We start from the raw sequence: 22,547 nt of genomic DNA, 5'->3' as shown, positions 1-22,547 counted from the left end.
ACAGTTGATGAAATAACACAAACGAGTGTTATTTAAAAAAACAAAACTATTATGCATACATTTGTCTGTTTATATAATAATAATAACAACCATCCCTATTTCGCAAAGCCTAAATAATTGTATTTAAAGCATAAGAGTTTTTTCTTCATCTTCTTAATTATCTCCATGTGTTCTACTTGTCTGTTCCAGGTGAGAAGCGTTCTGCCCTGCTGGCAGAGGTTGCTAGACTGAGGGAGGAGAGGGGCTCTGAGTCAGGAGAGGAGGGGGACTATGTTCCCCAGCTGCCCTGCAGAGGGACGGTCAGCATCACAAACATCCAGCTGCCTCTCAAGGTGGAGTTTGTCTGCTCCTCACACAACCGCACAGGTAGCAGGAAAACAATTCTACTTTATTTGATTGCATTTTAATTGTCCCATGGTGGCAGACAGGGGAAAACGCACACAAATGTGCCAAAACACATGCACGAAACACCACATTTAAAAAAATGCTGCAATACAAAATGCTGAAGTTCGGGAGTTATAAAGTTTGTCAATGAAAATTGCATAAATCCTTCAGATATTATTGCAGATCTGCCATTGAGCTAACGTAGCTAAACTAATCATTTTAAATATAGTGACTAATTTGCAGCATTTTTATATTTGCATAGTTTCTGAAGTTGCAGCGTGTTTCTCCTAATGACAGGGTTTTACGCCATTGCAGCGCATGTGCACCCGTCAGCCACAGTAGTCCCATATTGTTCATATGTATAGGTTTAATAAAAACACGTTTTCAAAATGCAGGGCTTAGCTAATACAAATGACCTGTTTGACATCCAGTTAGAAAGGACTACGTTTTTTGTGTTTAGGTCGGCCGAGTCACTTCTTTTTCGTGCTGATCCGCTACGGGCCCTGCAACATCGATGCCACGCCGCTGGCCACGGCTGCTGATGCTAAGAACGGAGACACCATCTCCTTCCCTACTTCTGTCATCCTGTAAGCTGCTGCGTTGTTATTGCGTTTAACAAAATATTATGCATCAATCCTGGAACATATTTGCTGCTTTTACATACTACATACTTTATTTTTCTGAATTGACAGAATGTTTTTTCACAAGTAAACAAAACCATTTATTCCTATTGTTTAAATCAGTGATAGACACCCTGGTTTTGGGCTTAAAATGCTTTTAACAAACTATAAATGAATGGTAACATCCAAACAGCTTGTCCTTTAGTACAGTGCTTCTCAAACCTTTTTCAGTAGTGTACCCCTTTGAAACATTTTCTCAGCCGAGTACCCCCTGACCAGCCCGAACATTTTTGATCGAAAAAGCCTATACAAATAATTCCAATATAGTGATGTGTGTGATTTATTAACTCATTCATGCATTAAAGCAAACTAAGGATATTTTCATTTTATGCATGAAAAAAAAATAACATAACGACATTTTTTAAAAACTGATTTTTCCAAGGACTTTTTCCACTGAAGTAATATCTGTTTCACAAACCAATGAACAAAATGATATATTATGCAAAACTATAAAATATAATACACACATTTGACATGTTTATATGAGGACCCCCTTGGTGGTTCTAGGAATATTTTTTATAAAATTGTGTTTTCTATTTAACTTGTTCTAAGATTATTTTTGTAATCATGCATGGTATTTTTTTTAATTACATTTTTTTAGTTTTTTTAAACTCACGTACCCCCTGCAGTACCCCAACGTACCCCTAGGGGTCCGCATACCCCCATTTGAGAATCACTGCTTTAGTAGAACACATTTGTTACACGTGTTGAGTTTCTTATTTATGATCTTGCTCACTTGCCTTTTTAAATGTGAAAAGTCTCATGCCTGCATAAATGTGATAATTTGAGTGGGAATATATAGATTATTGCAACGTATACTCTTTTGTCCTCTTGATATTTAAGGAAGGATATCCGCTCATCCTTTGAGATAGATGTGGAGGTCTACAGCCTGGTGAGAACTTTCAACATATTGATGTGAACTCATATTTTGCTATGTTTTCAATCAAATATCTATAATAGACTGAAAAATTATTTTTTCCATTGTGAAATAACATTTCCAAGTTTAGTATGCTAGGCAGCTCAGCATGTTGTTGGCTTAACGTGATGTTAGCTTGCATGTTGTTGACCAATGGGGTTTTTATTTTGGTGGGCTGGGAGGCATGCATCTGGTTAGCACACTAATTTTCTTAGCATGCTCGTTGTCTTAACAGGTTTTTCTGGTACATTGTGGGTATAACAGCATTATTAGGCACATAATCTACAAATGTTCTGTTTTTGTGCCATTCTAGTCCCACACTTCAGGTGGTAACAGCAGCATGGACCGGGCCAGCGCCAAGTCACGGGTAAGTCGGCAGACAAATAAATGAGCCATGTGTGCATTTACCAAAAAAATACTGATTAGGTTAAGTTGTTTGCTCATATTCAGGTTACGCCAAGAAAGCTTCTGAACACCCTCAAAGTGAGTATCCCGTTAAATGTCCCGTCCCAATCATAGAGTATGTTATTTAACCTCTCACCTAAACCTTTTATTTTGCATTTACAGAGATCCAGTCACAGTCACAGCCTGACATGTAAGTTGAGTTTTATTTTGGTCAGTACTTCTGATATTATAATCTAGGGATGCTCCGATCGATCGGCCGCTGATCGATATCGGCCGATACGCACTCTCTGCCGATCGAACTGTGCTCTCTAAAAATGCCGATCGCATGACGTAAAATGATGACGTAAAATACATGACACTTTTCTCTGCGCGGCAAAACCATGGATGTATAATAAGAACTAGGGGTTTCACAACTACCAATATTTACTAGTCGACACGTTTTTCAAAATAGCAGCCGACTAGTCGTTACGTCATAATAAAGACACACAACGAGAGGTGTACAACTGTATTTTATATCGGAACTCATACAGTTACATTAAACACTGCATTTTAATTTGTGTTACATGGCTGTGTAAATAACAAACAGTAACTGGACTTAGTAAATAACAAACAGTAACTGGACTCACCAAAATCAACAGCAAAAAACTCTGTTTACTGAAATGCCACGTAAATCCAGTGCGCAACACTTTACTCGCTGTCCTCCACGATAACGTCCACCTTTCCAGATGTTTGGTTTGCGTTGAGGAACACCAACGCATCGACATGTGAGGGAAGGAGGCTTGACCGCTTTCGGGTGACAGTGTTGCCTGCCAGGGAAAAAACCCTCTCACTCGGGGTGCCTGTGGCTGGAATAGCCAGGTAGCTCCTCGAAAGCTTGGCTAAACGGGGACGCGGTGCACGTTTTCTGCCCACCACTCCAGTGGGTTATCCATTGTGGGGATATGCGGTGTCCGCTGGCAGTAAACCTAGCTCATCATCCGCATCACTGTAGACCCGTTTTTTCTTGCTGCTCGTCTGCCTCTGTCCTGTGCTGACGCCGGTCCGTTGCTCACTGGTGCTAGCATTACTGCTAGTGCTAGCTGTCGGCAGCGGGAGTCTCATCTTCAGATGGTTGCGCATAGCAGATGTATTTTTGTTGTACAGCTGTACACAACTGACACTTCACTGTGGAGTTGGTTACATCTTTGTTGAAGTACTGCCATACATAAGAATGTCGGACGTGTTTTGAAGCATTTTGCAGCACCTCGTTTACCTCCATTTTTTTCACGACTAGGGCCTACAGCGCCGACTAGTGGTAAAGGTAGTCGACTAGTCGATTAGTTGGTGAAACCCCTAATAAGAACTGGATACAGCGTGGGAGGTGGGGCCTCATTCATTCCTATGAGAGTTGCTCATTGGCGCATGAAGACAGAATGGCCCAACTTTTGAGAGAGAGAAACGTCAGAGATTACCCGTCATGCCTGAGAAGTACCTGTGTGTGTGCGCTTTAACCACGCCCCCCCAAAAGGCTCGTGCACGTCAATTTGCAAAACAAGCTCGCCAAAATGGCTTCACCGGTCTGGCTGTATTTTAAGGTGTCCTAAAATGACAATAAAATAGCGGTATGCAACGTGTGTGAAGCAGAAATCCTACAGCTCCGCCCGCTGTGACGGACCGGTGAGCGGAGCAAAACACTCTAAGAGTTAGACCTAACACACTTAGCTATTTTATCTACCTCTGGAACAAGCTAAACTAGTTATACATATATTTATTCTTTACTGTCGGGTCACTCATTACTGGATCAGTGAGCTGCATGAAATACTGACAGGCTGTCAGGAGAGAGAGAGAGGAAAAGAGAGCGCTTCCGCTAATTTCTCCCGTGTTATTATCCAAAGTTAATGTAAACTTGAATAATGTACTTCATTTGAATGTAATAATTATGTTGTTTGTGGAAGCTCCAGTGAATGAGCCCCATTAACTGAGTTTTAAACATCACTTTAAATAGAAGATCCCCACAGGCCCCGCCCACTCGATCGGATCGGCAATTGGCGATCGGAGCATCCCTAATATCTAGGGATGCACTGATACATCGGCCAGACATTGGCGTCTGCCGATGTTCGCCCTATTTACTGCCATCGGCAAATGAGGTGACATTCACCGATGGCAGTCGCCAATGTTTTTGTTGTTTTTTTCTCGCGATCCGTTACATCTGCGGCACCCGTAGTTCGCTTATATAAAATAAAAACATTAACTAAAGAAAACAAAAAAACAACATGTCGGCAGTGTGGGGATTTGCAGTTGGCAAAAAGTGTTCCGTTGACACGGAACGGAGCGCTCGCTTTTCCTCTCTCTCTCTCCTGACAGCCCGTCAGTATTGTCTCATGCCGCTCGCTGATCCAGTAAAGAGTGACCCGACAGTGAAGAATAAACATATTTATAACTAAGTCAGTGTGATAGGTCTAACTCTAAAGGTGTGTTTTGCTCCGCTCACCGGTCCGCTCACCGGTCCCCTCCCGCAGCGCGCACACGGCGGCATGCGTTGAAGCTTGCCGGTGGGCGTGTCTGAAACTCGACCAACAACCAATCACATGAATCTCCCGCCCGGACACACAAGCACGTGGTTTGATTGGCTAGAGCTTGTACTGGCATATGATTTGATTGGCTGACGCTTCAAAAGTTGAACATTGCTCAACTTTTGAAGCGAGCGAAGCGACGGAACCACAAAGCAGTTCGGCAGAGTGTGACGTCACCCCATTCAAAGTGAATGGGCAGAAGCGTTGAAGCTTCAACGCACGCCGCCGTGTGGACGGGCCGTCACAGCAGGCAGAGCTGCGCACTTTCTAAACGGCGTACTATGATGTTATAATAACGAACTGGCTCAGCCTTTGAAACTGAAACCATTTTGCGAGAACAATTATTTGTTTTTCCTGGCAGAAAGTGGAATGACAAGTGGAAAAAAAATTACATTAAAGCATCGGCCAAATTGTTATTAACATCGGCCAAGAAATGTTGCATCGGTGCATCCCTAATTATATCCCTGTTTAAATCAACAATTGCTCTAGAATGTTAAATGTTTAGAAAATATACAAATGCATATTACTGACTGTTGTGAGTTTATCATTCTGCTTTTCCTTATCATTCAGCTGCAGCTCTTCCTGCTCTCAACCCTCGTCGCTCCAGCAACTTTTGTCTGGTGGGCTCCCATAAGATTGACTTGGCCTCTCTGGGACACGGCAAGTTCCCTCTGGATAAGGTAATCTGTCATGAAAAGGAACATACTCAGGGTTTTTGCCATCCTAAATTAGGAATTAAAGGTTAATACAATTCTTTATCCGTCTGTCTGGAAATGAGGTCTGCAACTGAGCAGTTCTGTGAAAGCAGGATTGTTCATCAGATGAATAATGTTAATATTTAAACAGATTATTTGATATGTTCATATATCTTAACAAGCCTTAGCCACATCCATAAAGATTTTTTTCAGGCAAGTAAAAACAACTCATGAATGAAGTTTGGTGGATTAGTTTAGGTTCAGACACAAATCGTTTTTGTGGTAATAGTTAATAATGTGATAAGATTCAAAGGGAAAAACATGGCCTGTGTAAAACATCCACTGTGCTGCAGAAACCACTATACACTCCTTTGGTGCTTTTATTTTTCTCACACGGGTGCCACATTGGTGATGTAACATGTCTGCCCCTCCCTTTCTGCCTCCCTCCCCCTCTGTCCTGTTTCCTTCACTCAGATGAAACTTGAAGGCAAAATCAGGAGGCTGCTGGGAGATGAATTTCAGGAAAAGGTTTCACTCTTTTCACAACACTGCCAGCCCTTCACCTCTCACTGTTTTCTTTAAAGGTCCCATGTCATGGCCATTTCCACTGATCATAATTCCATTGTTGAGGTCTACTGGAATAGATTTATACTGTGCAATTTTCCAAACTCACATTGGTTTCCCATACAGTATCTCTGTAAAGTATGTGTATTCAGCAGTATTCACTCTCTCCACTAAACGGCTCGTTGCAGCTCTTGCCCCCCCCTCCCTGTGAGCCCAGTGTGCTCCGATTGGTCGGAACCAGTCGGGACGTTGTGAATCGCGCTGAGCTCCGTGGAGGTGTTGTTTCCTTGTTTAGCGATACACAGCCAAACTCATCCTGAGCACACACAAAGTCACAGCCGAAGTAAAAACAATAAGTGTGGCTTGATATTGAGTAAGAAAAAGGTTGATAAACGCTGTGAGAATGGGTCTGCAGAGAGAATGGGTCTGCAGAGAGAATTTCGTCGCGATCCCAACTATCTGTTATCAGCCTGCAGCCAGGAAGGAGAAATCAGCAGAGCTGCCTGCACTGAGTGTGTGAGGAAGTCCGTGGATTGGTCAATTTGGACCAATCAGCGGGGGCTTAACGTAACGGCTCCGCGGACGTAACGTAACGGCTCCACGGATTGGTCCATTTCGTTCCGGGGACGACATGACATCATGATGTACCCGGAAGAATCAAATGGACAATGACGTTTTACCAACGAGGCGTTTTGGGGAGGTATTTTCTGTGTTAGAGTTTTATTCGCTACATGGTGTACTTTGAGAGTTTTGACTCTGCACACCATTTACATGCATAAAAACCTTCATAACACACAAGGGGACGGGTAATAACCGGAAAAGCATGACATGTCACCTTTAACATGAACTAGTCTCTGACTCATGACTTAACAAATGAACTGCCGCTGTGTTTGTGGTGAATGCTTTTATTAGCTCAAGCTATTTCCAATCTGATCTCATAAATCAAAAACACTATCCATTATGTTATTTTTATTCCAAAAGCAAATGTATGGGAAATGACTAATTGCTTCAAGAGATATATGCTTGCTATATTATATATTGATACCCACACCCTAGATCAGGGGTGGGGAATTTGATACGGCCCTTGAGGTAATTTATAAACACACGCAAAAAAAAAATATTTAAGAAATCTAGACCGCAAAATAATTAAACAAGCGAGTGCCTGTTTTTCCTGGCCAAGTTCAGGGTCCTTGAACACAACACGAGCCGTGTCATCACGTGGTGTATGTCTCGTCTGACAGGGGTGTAGAGCTGACGGAGAGCACCAGAACGCGGCTCCGCAGGCCCGGTTCTACGGGGTGCATAAGGGTGCATTGCACCCTCATTTGAAAAATGAAAAGTGAAAAATATGACATATAAAATAATAATTTAGTTGAAATAAAATTAATTGTGGTTGAATAACATTGTCTGCTGCATTTAGTTAGTCAATTTAAACGGTAAGTAGCGTTATTATGTCAGGTGTGCGTGCGCTGCGCGTTCGTCATCTGCAAGGTGCTTACACAGCAGTCAATGATGGACATCAGTAAATGGTTAAAACAACCAGCCCTTATCGCAGTAACACTGCATCTACTGCAGGTAATAGCAGTTCAGATCATGAGGACATTACGTTACCCGCGGCCACTGTCGTGGACACTAACGCCCGACTCGCCGGCTTTGCCCACCTCGCCCACGGAGGCGGAGCAGCCGCAGCCGTCTTCATTGCCCCAAACACCGCCACCCCTCAGCGGCCCGCAAGTGCCAGGGGACCTCGGCAAAACAGAGCCTGCCCAGGTATATTTAAAAAAAGTACCCAACTCGCCTGTTCAGTGGGGTAAGGCGCTCATTTTGCAGCTCATGGTTTTAAAACAGAGATTGGCTGGAATATTCATGTGAAAAATGCCATCTTCTGCTATAATAATAATAATAATTCACATTTATTATAGCGCTTTTCCAGATGCTCAAAGCGCTTTACAAATACACATTACACATATCATACATGCAATGGTCATGTACTGTGGACAATACCCACAGGAGCAAGTTCAGGTGAAGTGTCTTGCCCAAGGACACAACGGCTTTACAGACGCAGCAGCGGCGGGTTTCACCCCTTGATCTGATGATCATTGCACAGCGCCACACCGTCCATCTTCACGCCTCGAAGTCATCGAGGCGCTTTTACAAGTACACATTAGTATCATACATGTACTGTGGACATTAACCACAGGAGCAAATCCGGGTGAAGTGTCTTGCCCAAGGACACAACGGCCTGACGCAGTGGCGGCAGGAGCGGGTTTCGAACTGGAGTGCATGTAGACATTTCGGTTCAAGTAAGTCAGATGCCTTCACCACAACTGGCTACAACAACTGGCGCCATGCTCTTATAGGCTACGTGATAAGGGACTGAGAAGGCATGAATCAAGCAAAGAACACATGGATCCATAGATCTCTTCATTTTGCTCTCAAAGTGCACCAGATTGATGCTTTCAACTTCAATATTTAAAAAAAAAAAATCTTCTCGGGGGAGCATGCCCCGGGACACCCTTAGAGGAGGTGAGGACCCCCCTAGAGGGTGTTAGGTCCACTCCCCACTTATAAAAATAGCACTTTACCACTGCACCCTCTCTAATCTCAGATGCACCCTGAGTCATTTTGTTCTGGAACCGTGTCTGCGGCTCCGGAACTTCAGATAAGGAGCCGTACACATGTCACATTTTGTTCGTGGCTGTGTCTTTAGCTGAAAGCCCCGTGGCGATCTGGTCATCTGTCATACTGATCATACAGTCAATAACTTTGTTGTTATTAGCATCTTGTTAGCTAGCTATGCTAACGAATATAAGAAGCTTTTTCTCCAACCAGTGAGGTAAAGGCACATCTTTATATGATCATTAGTTATATACAACATTAAGAGAATAAAGTAAACAAGTATAAAATACTATATGACAGTAAAAAAAAAAGTTGTTATTAATAAACAAGAATAAAGTTTAAAAGGAGAGTGATTTGTAAAATATCCATAAAGAAAATCTGCTTACAGTTCTGTTTCATATGATGTTGAGAGATGTATCCATAGATCTCCTAATGTTGCTCTCAAAGTGCACCAGATTGATGCTTTTAACTTCAACATTTAAAAAAAAAAAAAAAAAAAAAAATCTTCCCGGACCCTCCTAGAGGAGGTTTTGGTGGTCATGCCACCACCGTGCACGTGCGAATCATGGTGACATATCTGGATTAAGAGGTTGCTTTTTCTTTGCACAGCATGAAAGAAAGGCGAAATTAATGGGCTGTGATTTTAGTTTAAGCAGAGGTCAATAATTTGTACGGCCCTCGGAGGATGTTGTAAAAATTGAAATGGCCCTTGAGAGGAAAAAGGTTCCCCTGCCCTAGATGCTTCTTCCTAGTGTAATCTATTCATGCACATATTCACAATACATTTACACGTCACTCCAAAATGCGGTACCTTCTCATAATGACAATCAGAATATCTAAAAGGCTATGTTGGAAGGAAATTCTTTAAAATATTTTCTGTTTTTTGCTGCTCTGTTTGTCTTCCACGTTAAACCAGTTTAACAGTGCCCCCCCCCCCTCTTCTTCCCCACACTGCAGGTGCCTTTCCTCTCTCCTCTAGAGGGCAACATCTACCTGCAGCTGAACAGCAAGGGGCACTCTAGTGTACAGCACCAAGGCTTCCTGGTCAGTAATGTGGTGATGCTTATTTTCAAAAACTCTTTCTGCATTGCTTACATGTCCATCTTTAGCTGACGCCTATATCCAAAGCGACAACCATTAAGGATATATTTTTAGAACTGCAAGTTAAATAAGCCATACCATTGTTAGTGCAATTTATGGCTCACCAACCTTAATGTTAACACAGAGAGAGATAAATAAAACACAAACAGACATTGGTTGAGATTAATTATTATTCAGTTGCGCAACAACAACAACAATAATCTTGGAGTACAACATCACCTGCCAATTGCGGAAATGTCCCCCAACAGTAGCAACAATCATACAGCATATATAGCCACTGCAATGAACACACACACATTTTCCCTAACCATTTTTATCATGCAGCCTACCACACAAAACGTCACATGTTTTTCCCTCTGAATGCCACACTTGTATATGTTTAAAAGTCATAATTTCATGACATCCTTAGAAGTAAACTAACAAAGGTTAACTGTTTTTATAACCTGAGGCCTTCTCTGAACTTCCTCCAACCTCGGTGTCAGCTCACTTAAAATGAATACATCTATTGATCATTCAGAACGACCATTGTCTCTCTAACTCTGTGACCCAACTCAGTAACACACATCATATAGCTTACCATGTGACCTTAATGAATATGCCAGAAATACGCTGTAATAAGGATTGCCATAACACCATTTTGAGTGCTAGAGCAGAGGTTCAAATGAGACGGAAGGGATTTCAGTCTGCAAAGGAAGATGTGAGAATATCTGCTGTCCTGATATCAGAGGAGAGCTCGTTCCACCATTTTGGAGGCAGGATAGAAAACATGCATGTTTTTGTTGAGGGGTACCTGGTCCCCCCATGAGGAAGTAGAAAGGCAACTGAGGTGAATGCGTACATTTACTGGTTTAAATTATCACTGCTCTATGTAAGACACGAGTGGATCTGCCTATTTTTGAGTGTTTAGTCAACTAAATGTGTTGTTTAAAATGCATTTTGATGGAATATACAATATTAATCCTCCTAAAAAATAAATACAAAAACATAATTGAACGTGATAAGCAGGCTCACTTTCATATCTTAATAGTGGTGGTTTATTAAACATCCAAACGTCTAAGCATTATACAAACATATGAGCGGTATGTCGGGCGGTAGCCAGGCCCCCTTCATAGTGAAGCAGTAGCAGAGTCTAGTGGACGAGCTCGGTGTACTGTTTGACCAGCCTGGATGTAAGATGAGCCTGAGACTAATGGCGCTTTTCCACTGCAGGACCTAGCACGGCTTAGTACGGTATGGTTAGGCCAGGGGTCGGCATGCGCATGCGGCTCTTTATGTTAACATGTAATCTCTTTGCGCCTATACTACTGGCCTTACGGTAGTCTAGGTTGCCCTCTTGAGACTGTGAAACGCATGCGCAGTTAGTCTGTGTCGACCTGTAGCATGAGGTCCACTGTTCGTGAATGGCTCTGTATTGGTGTTATGCACGTTGATTGAATAAACCAAGTTAACAGAAGATAAACGTTGTGTTTATTTGTAGTAGACTAACACTTTAAGCCCTCTACTCTGGCTCCCTTGAGCTTAGACAAAAATAAGAAGGGAATAAAATACAAATATTTTTAGTACTATTTCTATTTTGTTGCACGGTTGAAAATGTTTCGTATTTTGAGGTGATACTGTGACACATAATTTTTTTCTTTTTAAAAACGGTTTTAATTAGGTCTACTAAAATATGCGTCATATCCTGCTGCGGTGAATAACCTGACCCCCGGCTCGATGAGCGAACTATGGATAAATCAAAGAAAAGTATTGGAGGAACACAGAGGGTGTCGTTCTGCGTGGACAGAGTTATATGCTTTCACAGCAAACCATGCTAGCTTACTTGCTAGAGAGAAGTTGTCAAAAGGTGCTGCAGCCTTTACGTATTGGAGGAAAAACACGGAAGAGGAAGACAGCTGACGATCTTCAGTCATAATTCAATCCGTTAACTCTTTTTAACATTTAACATCTATCTATGTTTTATTTATTTCAAAGTGGGCCCATTTTAATTATATTCATTTTCTTCAAATGTGCAGAGGACTCCCCAAGTGCTGTGTTGATTTATTTTAAAGTAGGCCTGTGTATTTTTTGTATTTTCCTTATAAGAGTTCTTTGTTTATTATTAGAGGTAAACAGTTATCTATAATGTATAATAAATGCAAAAAACTGTAGTTTTTGACTATGATGTAACAATATATACAACTTTATAAGCTATCAAATATGTTTTGCGGCTCCAGACAAAGAAAAATTGGTGGAAAAGGGGACAAAATGGCTCTTTTGGTCAAAAAGGTTGCAGACCCCTGGGTTAGGCCTTGCTATGCCAGGCTCACTTTATGCTGCGTTTCCATTACAGTTTAGTAATGGGGGTAGTAACTATAGTAACGCAGTGTAGGCGGGGCGATCGGCTGTTGTTCGGCGGGCGGAGCGACGCTGTGTAAAACTGCCGTGACCTCATCTTCAATGCGAACCACAAAACCAAAACATCAGCCGTTAGCTGTTAGCACTCAGAGCTCACAGCTCCTCATAAACTAGACAAAAGTTAAACAAGTACAAACCACAGACTGTCTGTGTCATGGCGAATACAGTCGCTGGTTTATTTATGTCTGTATAGGCCATTGTTGTGAGTGTGGACGGTCGGAGCATATACTGCGTTAGCTTAGCCGATCTCCATTCAGAAAACACGCATTTTAAAAGGTTTTCCGCCTGCCGTCTGTCTGCAGACCGGTATCAGTATGTTGTTACTTCGGCATAATTTTAAAACGTGTATTACAATTAAATCCCGGTAAAATATGTTCATTTTGTTGTAGTTGTAGCCCCCTTGCCAGCGATTCTCTCTGACCATTCAGCCCGGTTGTTGACCCGGTAAGAACCTCGATTTCGGAGGGCCAGAAAAAAGGTGAAAAAGCAACATTGAGCCGGAACTACCCCTAGTGGAAAACAACCCGGCCCGCTTAAACCGTGCTACGTGCTGCAGTGGAAAAGCGCCATTACTGGACCTTGAAAAGCACGTACCAGTGTCTTGAATGGGATTAGAGCAGCCACTGGGAGTTGAGCAGCTGGGCAATAAGGGAGAACTAAGGGAAGCTCAAGACCAGCTGTGCTGCGCTCTGGATGGAATGCAAAGGTCAGGTGACATATGCGGGCACACCAGCCTAGGATTGAATAAATCAAGGCACGTGATTGCAATATCCTGGACCAGAACCTGCACTCTCTCCTGGATTAGGAATGGATTTGTAGCTTCCTGTACTTATAAACTACATATTGCAAATAAGTGGGTCATTTGTATGGGTTTGTCCCTGTTTACAGTTCTCGGTCCTATGATAAGTCACTGATGGGAGAGGCCTTTCCTGGAAGGAAGAGCAGTTTAGTCGTGTCAAAGTTTAGCTTCAGGTGGTGTGCAGACAGAGATGGTGACCTAACAGAATGTGTCTCTGGCTCTCTGGCTAACAAGAGGTTTACCACTAAATCTTAACATTCACAGAGTAAATTGCGTCAATGTTCCTCATAATAGTTTAAAAACAATTGTGAGTTTGTTAAAAGATGAAAACATAAGTAGCAGTTTTACCCAATCCGGTGGGAATGAGCTGCTGTCTATGCTAAACTATACAATAAAGTAGTACGCTAATCCAATAAGACGTAATGGATGTCTTTCTAAAACAGTGGGAAACAGTTAAACTGCATTTCTCTGTGTTCGGTTGTTTTAAATTCCCTCTCTCTCTTAATGTGTTCCCAGACCATGTTTGAGATGATCAGTGGATACGGGGTGTGGCATCGCCGATATTTTGTTCTGATGGGATGCACCATGTCCTACTGGAACCACCCCAATGACAGAGAATCTAAGGTATGGATGTATGGACCAACACACAGAAGAATCACCCATTTACTTTAAATAGCTTTAACTGTGCTTCTGTTTTTACTTCCCAGGATGCAGAGGGCAGCATTTCTCTGTCCAGCACCAGCAGTCAGTGTGTGCGGCCTGTGAAGAGGGACTCGTGTGCGCGACCGTTCACCTTCGAGCTGGTGAGCAGCGTCCCGCAGCAGCAGGACGCCGGCCAGGACACCTTTGCCAAGTAAGACTGAATAAACACTAATAAGCTTTAATAATCATGTGGCAGTTAGTGAAGTGTAAATACTAGGGCTGTCAGTCGATTAAAATATTTAATCGCGATTAATCGCATGATTGTCCATAGTTAATCGCAAATTAATCGCACATTTTTTATCTGTTCTAAATGTACCTGAAAGGGATATTTTTCAAGTTTTGAATACTCTTATCAACATATGAGTGGACAAATATGCTTTATATGTGTGTTTATTATCATTTGAACAATGACAAATATTCTCATGAATATTAAACACAACAACCTCTGAACATTAAAAATATTCGCCTCAATTCAACCTGGAACCTCTCATACAAGTGTGTGTGTGTGTGTGTGTGTGTGTGTGTGTGTGTGTGTGTGTGTGTGTGTGTGTGTGTGTGTGTGTGTGTGTGTGTGTGTGTGTGTGTGTGTGTGTGGTGTGTGTGTGTGTGTGTGTGTGTGTGTGTGTGTGTGTGTGTGGTGTGTGTGTGTGTGTGTGTGTGTGTGTGTGTGTGTGTGTGTGTGTGTGTGTGTGTGTGTGTGTGTGTGTGTGTGTGTGTGTGTGTGTGTGTGTGTGTGTGTGTGTGTGTGTGTGTGTGTGTGTGTGTGTGTGTGTGTGTGTGTGTGTGTGTGTGTGTGTGTGTGTGTGTGTGTGTGTGTGTGTGTGTGTGTGTACTATCCGTGCTTAGTGTGCTGACTTTTCGTTCAATGTCCCACTGTCTGGCTACCTACATAAAGTCAAGTGCTCGGCGAAATGTCGCTCCTCTGTTTTCATTGAAACAGCTCCTTATATCAGTTAGCGCAGCTAGCTAGCACCAGATGCTAACAACAGCAATACACGTAAGGTATGCCTCGCTCGCGCCACACATACACACACCCTCCCGATGGCCAGTTGGTGAACGTGGAAGTGTGGTCTACCGGGTCTGCCACAAGCGGGCGGCAGGAGCGGGGCTGTCAGCATCAGCTTGTAGAATGTATTTTAAACTTGATGCTCTCTGAAACTACGGGGCGGCCGAGGACAAAAAATACACATGCGTTAAAATAATTAGAGTCGTTAATTTTTTTTTGCGTTAACTTGACAGCCCTAGTAAATACGCCTGAATTATGTCACTTATCATTGAGAGCTTTAAACCACTACTCGGGATTTGCTTTTTATTGGTTGTGTGTTCATGTTGATGTCCACTAGTGATGTCACAGGGGTGTTTTTACTTTTGACATTCAATGAGAAACGCCTTCTGAGACAGTAATGTTTGGGTTGCTGTTTGAAATGTCTATTGAAACCGTATAATTACTGTAAAAATATTTAAGATTAACAGCCTCTACATCAGGGGTGTCCAAACTACGTCCTGTAGTTATTTACACAGTATTCAATAAGCCTCATTTTCAAATATTTCAGTCAATTCAAGTTGATAAAATGTTCTAACAAATCTTTGCATCTAACTTATTTGCATAACAAGTTTGAAATATACCTTTTCCTATTCTTCTTATAAGAGATGAGCTGAACACTTTTTTAAACAAAATTAATGAGGGGGTGCCCAACCTTTTTTGAACCGAGAGCTACTTTTAAAGTTGCCAGTCTGCCGAGATCTACCAGTCCAAATAGAGAGGCGTAGCCATTACTGACAGCCTACTACCAGGTAAATACACACTTCTACTTGTATAAAACTGACCTTTGTACGATTAATACTCCATAAAATACTGCAGATCCTTTATTTTACCTCTTTCTAATCTACACACATACAAGTATTTAACTGAAGTTACACAACAGTGTTGTTGATACAGAGTTGGAGTTTATTCACACACGTCACTTTTCAAGAAACATTGAACAGTGCTGCCACATATGACACAGGAACAAAATAAAAGACTCTGAACCCTTTCTTTGCCATTATATAAAAATAGTGTTGCTACAAAAGTATAAATTAGGCTTACTAATAAGACAACTCAGATCTGAATCTACACAGGAATCTGCTGCCAAAGTACAATAAAAAAGACTAAATTAATAGAATCAAACCCTTTTTTTGTTGCATTTTAGTAGAGTATAAAAATAAATGCATTTAAAATAGGATGCAAGCAACACTAGTTTCTTAACCTGAATTGATAGATTATAATCAATTTAAGTTTGCATTATTATACCATTTTGTACAATAATTATAATGAATAAGTTCAAACAAACTCAAACTTACAGCTGATTAATAACGGTATCTAACTTGAGTTTTTATCATATCAAAAACCTGTTGAAATGCTACTGTTATTTTTATTACGCATCGGCAGCCTCCAGGAAAGCTTCTTTCACAACTTCGCCATCTTTGAAAGACTTCATGTGTTTCGCAAGAACGTGACTGATACGATAAGATGCTATGGTAGCAGCCTTGCTCTTGTTGTTGGGCCTGGTGAAAATGGACTGCTGTGCATTTAGCTGTCCTTTCAGGCCCCTCCCCTTTTGGAGCGTAGGGCAGAATTAGGAAGGAATTCCGTCTCGTAGCGTTTGTGCACTGTTTTGAAATGCCGCTCCTAAATTACCCTTCTTCGATAAAGCCACGCTCGCATTGCAGATGAGATAGATGGACTTTGAATTTGAATAGATACAAACATAATCATCCTCCCACTCGGAGTGAGAATTATATATGTTTTGCTTGTGTGCGGACTGTCACTCCTGTTGACACGGACAACATTAGCGAACTAGTGCACTGCCCACCAGCCGCGCCCCGACACATGGGGTCACGCCGGCCAATCACAAAGCTTTGATGCGTTCAAGTGCATTATTCTGGCACAGGAAGATTATGTTATAGGACATTAACGATAAAACAGAATATTGTTGTTCTATTTTTAGACACATCTCGCGATCGACTGGGAATCTCCCCGCGATCGACCGGTCGATCGCGATCGACTGGTTGGGCACCCCTGCTATAGAGAGATGTGATGTAGGCTGTTTTTTTCTATTGGAAATTCAATTATCAAGCAAAATTGACCTACATTTGATTGATTCTGCTAACATCTAAAGGCCCTGACACACCAGGCCGAAATCGTCCGTTTTCGTTAGTCGGACGACGAAGCGTGCCCTGTCGCCCAAACTCAACTTTGGTGTGTCCCGCACCGGCGGCCTTGACACGCCTTTCATGGCCGACGCACGGCCGATTCAACATGTTGAATCGGCGTGTGTGTCAGGTACAGGCAGTCGGACAAAGAAATCACTCTGATTGGCTGTTCAGCTAGCGAATCAGTGCATGAGAAGCGAAACGGTTGCTTGAGAATGTCTTCCACAAGCAACACTCCAGTACCGCACGAAACATGTTTTCGATGGACGAGAGTGAAAATGGAACGCACACGCTATTTGTTGTTTATATCACGTAGTCTGTTCTTCTTCTGTCTTCCGGTTGTTGCCTCTTTTTGAATGACGAATACACACTACCACAGCCTGCTGGTAAGGAGAGTTATTGCCGCTCACGCATGCGCAGTTCGTACGTGCTCGGCTGAAGTCTTTGCGGTGTGTTCCAGTGCAACACATGGCCAAGACGCAGGAAAACACGCCGACGCAACAGTTGGCGTCAGCGAGTTCTTTGGTGACTGCTTGGTCTGTCAGAGCCTTAACCTAACTTATGAGGCAATATACCTCACCTCTAGTGATTTGCCCAGCCCTTCGTATATTTTTCTGTATTTGGCCCTGAGTGAAAAATGTTTGGACCCCCTGCTCTAACAACATGAGCAATCTGGCCAAAAGGCATCATATTTTGGCATCATCAGGATTGCACAGTTGCCAACTGCCATAACCTCAAAGCTCTGTTGCCCCAATTACGTGTAAGGTGGAAGGAGTACTCAGATGTTGTACTTAAGTAAAATGTACTATAGAGTAGGTATACAAAAAGTACAAAAGCATTAGCATCAAGTAAGTACTCATTATGCAGATTGGCCCTCTTTAGAATAATATTTAGTATATGTTTTGATTATATAAATGTGGTAGAGTAAAAGTACTCGATTTGCCTCTGAATTGTAGTTGAGTAGAAGTACAAAGTAGCAAAAAATGTAAATGCTCAAGTAAAATACAGACCCTCAATATTGTACACTCCCTTTTTTTAAAAAAATAACAAAGTACCCATAAAAACACAGTTCCCTAAAGGCTGATGTTGTTTTTGTTCAGGCGTTGGTTTTCAGCCGACTCCAAAGAAGAGAGGCTGGACTGGATGGAGCAGCTCAATCAGGCTCTTTTGGACTTTCACACGTGGAACCGAACACCTGGAACCCAAAGTCAGCAGTCCAACACGTGCAGCAGTGGGAACCTGAGGGAGAGCATCCTGTAACTACATCACTGAAACACCAGATCCCTGCTGCCCAGGCTCCATGGAAACACAGGGTAGTGTATGTGTGTCAGGTAGATGAGCTGGGATCAGGGTTTACATTATTGTTGGAGAGCTGCAGGAGGTGAGCTTCTCTTCACAGTTAAAATGAAACTGATGAATCATAAACAAAGCGAAACCCTTCTTTATCTCATATAGAAAATGTTAGGAGATGACTTTGATTTTCATACTATTTCTTTTAATCTGAATCCAATCAAAGCTGTTGGTTTACACTTTTATTTGCTAAGCTACAGTTGGCCGTTCTAATATTATTTGTTGTTCATGATTTTGAGGAAAGAGCTGCTTCTGTTGGCAATACTAATTGGTCACTTTCAGTAGCAAAGGTAAATCTTCTTGTAGCAAATGTATTTTTGAGATAATTTACATTGTATTTGCATTGTTAAACTGGAAGGATAAACAAAGATATATATATATATAGTGACACAAACAAATATACAATGAGAGGGAAATCTCTACTTAACTAATGTAGGATGAGAATGTATTTGAAGGAAACACTAAGAATTATTAGCATTAGGAGGAATGCTTCCAAGTGTTGGAATGGAGCCTTTCATAGTCATTCAGACAATATCTGCTTCTGTTGGGCGAAATAATACGTTTTCTATCATCAGCCCAGACTTGTCTGTTTCTGTCAAATGTGATGGAACAAAAAATAGGACTTAATACTTGTCAGTACTGGCATCTTGGGGCCATTTGTCTGCAGTGTTCTCTCATATCCAATATATAATTTGCGTTACTGCACATAAAACACATTTATTTGCATATTAAAACCTGTTTTATATTTGTACAACAGTGGATGAGAGGTGTGGTGAGGTAAGAAGGGACTGTAGTGATGCTGCTGCAATGAATGTAATCTGTTCTGTCTGTCCTTTCCATGTGTTTACACCTATCAGTCTGTCCCTTTTTGTTATAAATGTTATTCATGTGAACTCTCATTCTATGCACTTAATGGAAGGTCCCAATAAAGTAATGGATTGAAATGGCTACAAAAACAGTGTATGTTTGTGAACTTGACAAATCAGGCATGTTTTATTTGAATGCAATTGTCTTTACAAAGGCTAATGCATCTCATTAATAATGGCTCTGTGATATTTGTATTTCCAGTAGAGAACACACTCTCCCATACAGACATTTAAAGCCCATATAAAGGAATGTGAAGGGCCACAGATGTCTTGACGTACGCAGCCTGTGAGTGGCAGGAAGGCAGCTCGGGTCAGGAATGTCATACAGGAAGTGGTCTGAAATTAGACTTCCTGTCCCTCCCATAGCTCCTCTGGGTGGAGCCACTGGTGAGTGCTATGGAGCTCAAGGTAATGACAATAACAGGGGTGGGGCAAGGAACAGCTGTGTACAATTGTCTGTATGAAATTACTATACCCTGGGTGCTGGGCCGTATTACAGTACAGGGAATTTCTTGGTTTGTACCCAGGGCCGGTTCTAGCCAATATGATGCCCTAGGTGAGATTTTAGCTGTCCCCCCAATCAATAGAGTATCCAAGGAATACACAATAGAATATATAAAGAATAGTTGAGAAATATCTACAAAAAACCAATACACTACAAAAACAGAAACTTATTGACATAGGTAATATACATCAAAAAGGCTTCAAATGTATTCAATATTGTATGATCATGTTTGAATTGGGGGGTGGACATCACATCCTCTAGGGCAGTGGGTCCCAAACTTTTTGTGCCCAAGGCACACCAAAGGACAAGTAAAAATCTCAAGGCACACCTATTGTGCAAAATAGCCCTTATAACACGTGTTATCACTCATATCATGTAAAATATCTGTAAATGTGCATAATTATTTACTAATGCCAAATAAAATGTGACAAAGACAACTATATTACTCATGAAATATTTATTAACGAAATATTTCAGAAATTAATTTGAAACTTTATCAAATTAGGCTTCATCAAAGCAGCGACACACTCATTTAAACCAGACAGGTCACAACATTAAAAATGAGGCAAAGGAAACTCAGCAGAAATTCAGCACAGAGAACTGTCAATGCAAGGAAGCTGCATTGTCCATGGTCCTGAACTACAAATGATAAATGTAACATTTCAGCAATCAGCATTGAAACATGTGCTATTGTAAATATTTTGCCGATTTACAAATTAGTGAGATACATGTGCATGTCGGGGCGTGCAGATTTTTTTAATCCTTGGTGGCACTGAGGAGAGGGCCACTCGCAAGTCCTGTTCAGAGAGCCGTGACCTCCTGTTGTTCTTCATGTAAATCAGAGTAGAGAACGCCAACTCCAGAGATGGGGTTGTTACTAAAAAAAATGTAATATTACATATTACTTTAAAAAAAGTAATATATTACACTACTTCGTTACTATCTACATAAAGTAACTCGTTACTTTACACGTTGCTTTACTCGCCGAGCACGTACGAACTGCGCATGCGTGAGTAGCAATAACTTTCCTTACCAGCAGGCGGCGGTAGTGTGTATTTGTCATTCAAAACAGGCAACAACCGGAAGACGGAGAAGAAGAACAGGCTACGTGATATAAACAAACAACAAATAGCGTGTGCGGTAGCTTCACCTTAGCATGTGTTCTTTGCAGGTGTGTGTTGAGGTTTGACGTGGTGTTTCCAGCAGTGGATAACAGCTTCTGGCCTGGACACAGTTTGCACCTCACCGTCACATTCCTGTCTATTCTTCGGACGAACTAAAAATAATGGGCATACCTCCACCCCTCGAAAGTGATCGCTGACTCAGCCATGTTTATGCAGCACTGCACGTGGAGATGTGGACGCGCAAGTCGCGCAGATTACATACATATAAACCTACAAAGTACTGATATAGTACATTAAAAAATTATTATTTTTGTGTAGTTGTATATTGCAATAATAACGTATGGTTGTCACAAAATCCCACAGCACACCCGGACTTGCCTCACGGCACACCAGTGTGCCGCGGCACACCGTTTGGGAACCACTGCTCTAGGGGGTCCCCTAAAAAGATTTTTTTTGAATATTTTAAAATAAAATGCTTCAATCTGGTGCACTTCGAGCACACAATTACTAGAGACTAGATCTAGGGGGTACAACTCTAAACACCCATATGAAAAAGAACGGTTTACATTTTAATAATCAAATAATTATGTGAACATAACTAATAACCCACAGCCAAAAACAAATAAATGTAAAGTATTTTATTTTTGTTGTCCATTCATATATTATTTTACCTAGTTAAAATGTATTTACGCATATTTTTTTATCTCCAGTTTTAAACGATATTTTTGATTTACTGTCTTATTGTATACATTGAAGTTATTTCAAACCTGTATATCCCAATAATTATAAAGGAGTGCCTTGGAAATATGCGTTTACATCAATTGTGATCAAAATGTTTGAGACCCACTGAGATAACTTAGACTAAAGTGAACTATCTAAATACTGAGAGTCCTTTACCTTATTGAGCCTCTCAGTCTTACAGTAGACAGCTCTCTTCCACCCTTGTTGTAGAAACATCTTCTTATATCCGTTAGCGCAGCTAGCACCAGATGCTAATAACAACAGCGCCGGTACCGGTGCGCCCTCTCCCTCGCTCGCTCCCACGATCACTCGCACTTTGGCTGTGAGCTGCGGGCGCCTGATAAGCCAACATCCCCCACAAATCTGAGATGTCAGATTTGACAGGTCCATGGCAACAGCCTATGGTGAGATCTCAGATTTGGTGTAAAGCTGTTGAGGCATGGACTGGTGATATACAAGCGAAGTTTGGGGGACGATCAGACCGTGTCCATTGGAGTTACAGCGTCATTGTGTTCTATGGCGAGGCATGCGTTTCTATGGAAACGGCATATGATGACACCCCATAATTGACGTAGAGCTGTTGAGGGCAGGACCATTAACCATTATCTGAAGTCTGCTGCTCTGAGCATGTCAGTTGGAGTTATGACATCGTGTTCCATGAGACAGGTGTTTATATTTGAGTTAACGAGGTGTCCAGAGATCAAAGGTTTCCATGGCGCTGAGAACTGCGCTGAGAGCTGCTCATAAGCCGAGGCCCCCTGCGCAATGTTAGGCCCCATGCTGCCTGCATGATCGGCCTGTAGGGAGGGACGGCCCTGGGAGCACGTCTGTGTCCGTCCGCATCTGTAGCCTGTTATTGTCTCATTATACCGCACTGTCAATTAATTAAAAGTAAATATATAAGTCGTCATGAACACATCTGTCCATCAGACAAAGGGCTGCTGTGCCTCCTGTCATC

The 22,547-nt window shown here is 41.8% G+C and overlaps 1 protein-coding gene across 9 annotated transcripts in view; it reads left to right on the top strand.

Annotated features, from left to right (window-relative positions):
• The window catches only part of si:dkey-30c15.10 (uncharacterized protein LOC559353 homolog), a 30,090-nt gene extending 10,781 nt beyond the window's left edge, over positions 1-19,309 (top strand). For 8 of the 9 annotated variants that reach the window (XM_034200289.1, XM_034200297.1, XM_034200293.1 and 5 more), the window contains 12 exons: positions 190-366; positions 845-971; positions 1,908-1,956; positions 2,294-2,347; positions 2,431-2,463; positions 2,548-2,575; positions 5,508-5,617; positions 6,107-6,160; positions 9,773-9,859; positions 13,626-13,733; positions 13,817-13,962; positions 18,104-19,309. In XM_034200289.1, coding sequence (XP_034056180.1) covers positions 190-366; positions 845-971; positions 1,908-1,956; positions 2,294-2,347; positions 2,431-2,463; positions 2,548-2,575; positions 5,508-5,617; positions 6,107-6,160; positions 9,773-9,859; positions 13,626-13,733; positions 13,817-13,962; positions 18,104-18,263 — 1,133 coding nt within the window. In that variant the 3' untranslated portion in view covers positions 18,264-19,309. The remainder of the gene's footprint in view (positions 1-189; positions 367-844; positions 972-1,907; positions 1,957-2,293; positions 2,348-2,430; positions 2,464-2,547; positions 2,576-5,507; positions 5,618-6,106; positions 6,161-9,772; positions 9,860-13,625; positions 13,734-13,816; positions 13,963-18,103) is intronic. The other variant, XM_034200290.1, reaches the window with a different exon arrangement.
• Positions 19,310-22,547: the final 3,238 nt, after the last annotated feature.

Source organism: Gymnodraco acuticeps, unplaced genomic scaffold (assembly GCF_902827175.1).
Source record: "Gymnodraco acuticeps unplaced genomic scaffold, fGymAcu1.1, whole genome shotgun sequence".
Classification (NCBI taxonomy): Eukaryota; Metazoa; Chordata; class Actinopteri; order Perciformes; family Bathydraconidae; genus Gymnodraco; species Gymnodraco acuticeps.
This window is presented reverse-complemented; position numbering and strand designations above follow the sequence as displayed.